This window comes from Sinocyclocheilus rhinocerous, unplaced genomic scaffold (genome assembly GCF_001515625.1).
Source record: "Sinocyclocheilus rhinocerous isolate Xijiao unplaced genomic scaffold, SAMN03320098_v1.1 scaffold580, whole genome shotgun sequence".
Classification (NCBI taxonomy): domain Eukaryota; kingdom Metazoa; phylum Chordata; class Actinopteri; order Cypriniformes; family Cyprinidae; genus Sinocyclocheilus; species Sinocyclocheilus rhinocerous.
In genome coordinates this window covers 320,355-327,883 of record NW_015670982.1, presented here as the reverse complement: position 1 = coordinate 327,883, position 7,529 = coordinate 320,355, and the positions used below count along the sequence as shown (strand labels likewise).

Below are 7,529 nucleotides of genomic sequence, written 5' to 3'. Positions count from 1 at the left end.
TTACATAAGGAGTCAGTGTGGAGTCTATTACCTCTTAATGGGCTGCTGTTAACCTTTCAGACCTTTAACACTAAAGAGAGAGAAAAAGAGTGAGAGTGAGTGAGAGAGATAACACACTCAATGCTAACCTTTCGAATTTTGGAGAGTATGAATAAGAGGAGAGATATAGAGCGATAGAGAGAGTGAAAGGACCCAGAAACGATGTGAGACACGGGGAAGAAAAGAAGAGCGCGAGAAGGACGAAGTGAACGCTCTGCCAGGAGAGCCGCTCTCAGGAAAATAACCTTTTTACTATATGGAGGATGGAGAGCTGCAATGAGAAATAGAGATGGAGAGAGAGCACCTGTACCAGCTCTGACACAATACTTCTCCGAATGACAGAGACCTATTGAAGACAGAACAGAACATTTTACGACCTGTCTACAATCATAATATAATAGCCTAATCAGTCTCATGCTCCAGCTTTCCCAGAAAGCTCCCACACAAATTTCTGAGGGACGTCATTTCACCATGCTTGGTAAAATGAAATATTCCAGTTCAGTTGGAGTGGTTTGAACTGATGAAGAGTGAAAACAATCTCAGAGAAGATTGGTTTGGAAAGCTTTTTTATTTTCATTTTCAGAAAATGTTGTCATTTTCCAGTCTATAAACTTCATTAAGAACTTCATACATAATTACAAACTTCGCAAATAGATTTCTACATTTCTTACATTACATTTTTTTTTCTGAAGAAAATGTAAGGTCCTTACTCACAAAATACAATGTTGGCATGACACTTTTTTCCCATGACTTATTGGGTAAAAAACCTACTTGCTAGCCAGTTAACTGCAAGTAAATATGTTGTGAAAATTTTAAATGGTTTAACACATTATATGCAAATTCATTACTATTTATAACAATTCATTACTATATATTATTTACAATGAAAACCAGTAAAAGGACATTCTCACAAGTCACTGTCACACATCACATATTATATTTTATATAAATCTTTTTGTTTCTTCTTATTTTTGTTATTAGTAATGTGCAGTTATTTTATTATTTTTAAAAATATTTCTCATAATTAACATTTCATTTTACAGCTATGAATAATTTTGTTTCTTCTTTTTTGTTACATTTTCTTCCACATTCTTGGATTTTCTGTCTAAAACTAAAATGTCTTACAAAAATAAGCCTTTTTTTAGGCTACGTAACTATTGTGCCTGTTTGGTTTGGCACCAAGGTTTGTTGTTGCACCCCTGGCTGCATGAACCGTTGGGTAACAGTCAGCTGTGGCTCATAGCAAATGGAAAGGGGGCGCTCGAGCACCCTTCTGAATCAAATGGGGCACTCTATACTGCCGTGCAAAGGCAAAAGACCGTAACTTCGATTTTTGTCGAAAATGAGTTATTGATATTTTTGGGACATTCAAGACATCCTTTATCATGTGCATAAGTATCTTGAGTCAATTTCGTTGTTTTTCTGAGAAAATAATGGGTCATCTCAACCGTAACTTCGAAAAGCCCCGGAGAAACCAAGGCAGAACACCGTATAACACCAGTTACGGCTCTTTCACTTTGTTTGGAACGCTCAAATTGAGTTACGGCGTTCTGCCTTTGTTTAGCCATGCGTCAAAATGAAGTTAAAATGAAGTTCACATCAATCCACAAGTCGTTCTTTTAGTTTAGGCTATTTAATACAAGTCAATATAAAAGCAATTATGCTATGTCTAGCATTATTTTACATTAATGAGCATAGCAAATAAACTGGTATCAACGGTACTCACATGTTTAACTTTTAGTCTGCTTGTTACGGTCAAAAAAATAAAAAAATAATACAGTCACATTACTATATGCAATAGCCTATATGGGATAGCCCATGATCACTAGATTTTATACAGGTGTTACTATAACGATTTTGTAAATGGTGATCAGCAACCAAATATTGATAATGTGGAAGTTACTGCCTTTTGCCTTGGTGTGACTTCTCACGTTTTGCAGACAAAGCAAAGGCAGAGTATATTAACTTCAAATAGGGGTAAAAATCAAGTTTGAGCTCACAATTTTTTAATGTAGATCATTTTCATTACTAGAACATCTGATTGTTACATTTCCAGTGTCCTACCTATAATTAATTTGGCTGGACAAGTAAATAACCTTAAAGTCATTGTTCTCAGTTTCACACTCTAGCGAGTTAAGGTCTTTTGCCTTTGTGGGCAGGACTGCGATTCACATATCTTCCTGTCATTTTCCTTCTCCCACTCCTTCCTGAAATGTGCTGTTCCTGGTTAAATAGCTTTTCTCTCCACTCTAGTGAGAAGAACAGCAGGACACTTCTCTGCAAATAGTCAGTCTCCAGTCAAATCACCAAGTAAGTATTTGTCAAGGTTTATTGCACCAAAAAAGGTCATAATTTAGTTTTACGTGTCCATTTCTACTTTCTCTTTGACCCTTAGAATTAAACAAAACGTTTTTCTACTGTACCTTTAAGACTTCTAAAGGTAAATTACTTCTGTTATGATTGGCTAACCTCTTCACATGTGAACTGAGTAAAGGTGTGGTCACGTTTATCATGGTTCAGCAAATTTTTGTGGACAAAATCCAGTTATTTCAGTAAGAGTTCTTGCGATTTATTCATGCAGATTTCACAGCTGCTTCAAGTGGATTCACTGAGTTGACCAACTTCTGCGCAAGCTGTGCTTCATACATCGCTAGTCTATTGATAATAGTCAATGGGCTTTTTTTGTCCACGAAATTTTGCTAATATGTGACCCTGGACCACAAAACCAGTCTTAAGTCGCTTGGGTATATTTGTAGCAATAGCCAAAAATACATTGTATGGGTCAAAATTTTAGATTTTTCTTTTATGCCAAAAATCATTAGGATATTAAGTAAAGATCATGTTCCATTAAGATATTTTGTAAATTTTAAAGGGGTTATATGATGCTTTTTTAAAGATCATTATTTTGTGTATTTGGTGTAACAGAATATGTTGACATGCTTTAATGTTCAAAAAACACATTATTTTTCAAATACTGTACATTATTGTAGGTCCTCTATGCCCCGCCTCTCTCAAATGCTTCGTTTTCTACAAAGTCCCTCCTTCTGACAAGCGCAGTCTGCTCTGATTGGCCAGCTGACCCAGTGCATTGTGATTGGCCGAACACCGCAAGCACTCGTCGGAAATGTAACGCCCCTTACCATAATCGTGAGCTTCATCTTTCAAAATAAATGTAAAGACAGTAAATAATGTCATTAGTTTTACCATCAGTTCAAGCCCGAAAGGGGAACAGAGTCGTGTGACAGACACAGTGATGAAGCTGGTATGTGTTTGCAGTACACAAGCCACGGTTAAGACAGCTGACTCCACTTTGATGTGACGCTGTCTCTCTCTCTCTCTCACAAACACGCGCATGCGCGCGCGCGCACACACACACACATGATGCGCAAAACTCCGCATTTGAACAGTCAATAGCAAATACTTAAACTAATAACAAAACAGTAGCTGATTCAGAAGCGCCAGATTGTCATAGCAAAGTCAGAATTACCTCCTCTCCTAGGTTCACGAAACGGTCGTCCATAAAATGCATTGCTGTTCTGTTGTAAGTAATCTTAAAGATTCCTAAATGCATCTACTTTCAGAAGGCCAAATAAAGTGCTTTTGCTTTCGCCTAGAAACACACAGCGTCTCCCTGACATAGCTGCTTCAACACTAACTGCGGTTACTGAAACCACGCCTTCTTTCTTTGCGTGCACATTTGGGCCGCATTATGCAAATATTTCCACATAGTGAGGTAGATATGTGGGGGCGTGTTAGAACGAGCCATTTTAGGGGGGCGTGGCAGAGTCTTAACTTTGATAAAGAATATCTCTTTGGTTTTGAGACTTTAGTCTTTGCAACTTCAGGGATCTTATCTATGCACAATCAGCTTGTAACACTCCAAAGAGAAAGGAAAACTTGAAATCGCATCATATGACCCCTTTAAGACTGGTTTTGTGGTCCAGGGTCACATATGACCACAGCTTAACAGCGCTCCTGCCAAGCTAAATACAGAATAGGCATTGATATGTAAAAAGTAGGCTGTCGTGTGTTCATATTCTTTTTAATCACAACCATATCCATTACATTATGAACAACGGATACTTATGTGCTAGTTCTTGATGCCTTTACCATAACCAAGACTAACATAGGACAGGAGCTGACAACTAGAGAATCTGACAGCCCTATGAAATTCTTGAGCGTCTTGAGAGGATCTTCCCCTTATGATGTTGAATTTACCTAAAGGACATTCATTTGTGGAATGAGCTGTACGTGACATCTAACCCTTCAGTCATGCTAATAGCTCTCCTTCATGGCCTTTCCAAATCCATCAGCTAGTCTAGAGTGCTATTTAAAACTCCCTCACTAGCCACTGCCCCGAACCCTGGCATGCACATACTCTAATCTATCAGACATACCAATTGGATGTGTATACTAAATGCAGGCATCCTCATCTGCTTTCTGCTTAGACTGGATAATGCAGTACACACACACCCTAAATTCCTGTGCCCGTGAACTGTAAAGTCTCTCTTGCATGCCTGGAGAGAAATCTGCTCATGCCTCTATCGACAAACTCAGCAGGAAATGCCAAGAGCAGCTTTTCTACAAATCCCTGCTCCCTGTGGATTCTGACGCACTTGGGATGCGCTCCAATAACGCGCATTGTTTTTTTGTGCTAAATTCTTCTACTACTGTATGTATCTGGGTGACATGATCTATTAAAAACAGTGTTTTATGCTTGATAACACTGTTTTAAAGTGGCCTTTTTAGAAAGATCTTAGCCATTCCTTCTCTAATTCTATGACTTAGCCTTGAGGATTTGGCTTTAGGTGAGTGGTGCACGTGAAGCCTTGTGGTGTCTGTATGTTAAGAGACTAGGCCAAGGAGACTTATGCTGCACACGCATATGTAGCCATACACATATTCTGAGTAGTAGTTCTGTTTAGATGGAGTTTCTTCTTTTGACAATTTTAAGGTCATTTTCCTGCCATTGGGCCAGCAGTAAAGTATTTTTGTTTAAACAATGTACATGTACACAACACAATGGTTCTCAACCCTGACTGTAGGTTTCTCAGCTGTAAAGACAAGGTTACACAAACTATCGGAGCCAATATATTAAAATAAGCAACTAAAATTAAATAATTATATTTCAGGATTCCATAAGTTTTAAGAGCTGAATGTTCTTCAAGATTCCCACTCTTTTTAACCCATGAATTTAAATGACTTGTTCAGTTGTTTGTGATTAAGGGCATATCAATAGCTTTCTGAGACATGCAAACCTTTATTAAAGCTTGTTTTGACTTATTTTAAATCATTTAAGTCATCTTGAGGCCCCCTAGTGGACTCCGGCCCCCTTGGTTGAGCATAAGTACATTAACGTAAGACAAAGCCTCCAGTTATGTACATTATGTGTGTGAGGAAAATCAGAATTTAAGTTGTTATTTCCCTCCACATAGCTCTCAAACCTAATTTAAATTCACTGATGTTCAGTGTTGGGTAAAGTTACTTTTGAAAGTAATGCATTACAGTATACTCAATAAAAAAGTAACTAATTGTGTTACTTATTTACTTTTTATGGAAAATAATGCATTATGTTACTTTTGCATTACTTTTTGTCTTCTGGGGAAGGCTTGCTTATTTGTTTTTTAATAACAAAACCCCCAAAAGTTATATTTTTCTGCCTCTGCACCTCACTCCCAATTTCTCTCAACACGGGGACAGGAATAAATGGGAAAACAAAGTAACTTGCCATACTTATTTGAAAAAGTAACTCAGATATTTTGTTGTAAATTTAAAAGTAATGCGTTACTTTACTAGTTACTTGAAAAAAAGTAATCTGATTGCGTAACTTGCATTACTTGTAATGCATTACCCTCAACACTACTTATGACTGTATAAAATCACACATTAAAATTGCACAAATAAAATTTGACAGCTACAATGAATGGGAATAATTATATGATTTTAGTAGACTGGCAAGTCATATAGACTCATCGTTTGGAAACAAGCCTTTTGTTTGTCTTTTTGTTGTCTGCGGAAGAAAGTAAGTCATACAGGTTTGATGAAAATGAAGTAATGAAATTTGATGATGTAAATTAAAAAAGATGTAAATGATACTTTATTTTTAAGTGTAGTACAGGTACTACCTACTCATGGTAGCCGCCATGTTGAAATCACATGACCAGCTGACATTATGTAGATTAGATAATATCCTTTTCAAACAGACTGAAATGTATTCAGCACTATTACTGATGATGTCCAAGACAATGCATGTGTAGCATAAAATAAGCAGTGTAAGAAGTAACGTTGTGTTTTTCTCTGTTCTCTGTCTCCCTCCCTCTTCCTGTCACAATCCTCAGTAAATGGAGTGCCGAACAGCCAAATCACTACCCCCAAATCTGCAAAATCCTCCAGTTCCTCCCCGACCAGCCCCCGCAGCATGCGCAACTTCAAGGTAAACCCGTTGGCATGGCAACAGGCTTCCACTGTGCTGCTAATCAGTTCACTAGCAAAACATGGCGAGTTTTAGAATAGATTATTTCTTCATCAAGTCAAAAATAAGATCAGGCTTCTGGATGCTGACTCATGGATGACAGCATCTTAACACTCTCACTCATGATTAAGGGTTTAGTGAGGCTGCCGAAATTATTGCCTCACAACAAATTGAAGCAGCAGTTGTAGTGCCCCTACATTTCTTCAGGTTAGAGTGATGACACTTTATAACTTAACCATTTCCTATACTTAAGAAAAAAATACGGTTCAGGAAAAATGATTTTGAATTAGAAGCTATGTATTTTTTTTCTGCTGTCTAAATTTTTCATATTTTTGATTATATATACAAGCGTTTACCTTGTTATTTCTTTGTTGATTGTTAAATGGTAACATGAATGGCATGTCAGTGATATCTCTGGTAGCTAATATACAAGATTTTATGAAGGCTGTTCGGTTGGGGCAATTTCTGAAATAAAAGTTGAAATATTGAATATTTAAATATATGAAGTGAACATTGTTTCATTAAAGTGTTTAACCAAAATATGTTCTTGGACTTATAAGCTTATCAGTATATAATAAAAAGTATATATTATGATAAAAAGTATAATATTTTATGTTTTGTTATATAAGAATCTATGTCCACTTTTAATACATTATATAAAACTCTGCAGTGATATTAACAGCAATGATATTTATTTTAGGGACAGTGGGTTAATTTACTTTTTTTCTGTTACAGTTGCCTTTGTCATTTATTGTGTAAAAATTCAATAGTTTGTTCAAATCACTCACAGCATAAATATTTTAATGGTATTGTTACTATTGTAACAAATATAAAGTACGTTTCTTACAGGCAGGTAGGTTTGCTAAGCAATTAATATATATATATATATATATACATATATATTCATATACATATGACCCTGGACCACAAACCCAGTCTTAAGTGTAAATTTTTCAAAATTGAGATTTATACATCATCTGAAAGATGAATAAATAAGCTTTCCGTTGATGTATGGTTT

The 7,529-nt window shown here is 36.4% G+C and overlaps 1 protein-coding gene across 1 annotated transcript in view; it reads left to right on the top strand.

The window, feature by feature from the left end:
• LOC107734554 (serine/threonine-protein kinase DCLK2) overlaps positions 1-7,529 on the top strand; it is a 43,449-nt gene that overhangs the window by 17,282 nt on the left and 18,638 nt on the right. Inside the window, exons 4-5 of the mRNA XM_016546544.1 lie at positions 2,293-2,349; positions 6,378-6,472. Coding sequence (XP_016402030.1) covers positions 6,458-6,472 — 15 coding nt within the window. The 5' untranslated portion in view covers positions 2,293-2,349; positions 6,378-6,457. The remainder of the gene's footprint in view (positions 1-2,292; positions 2,350-6,377; positions 6,473-7,529) is intronic.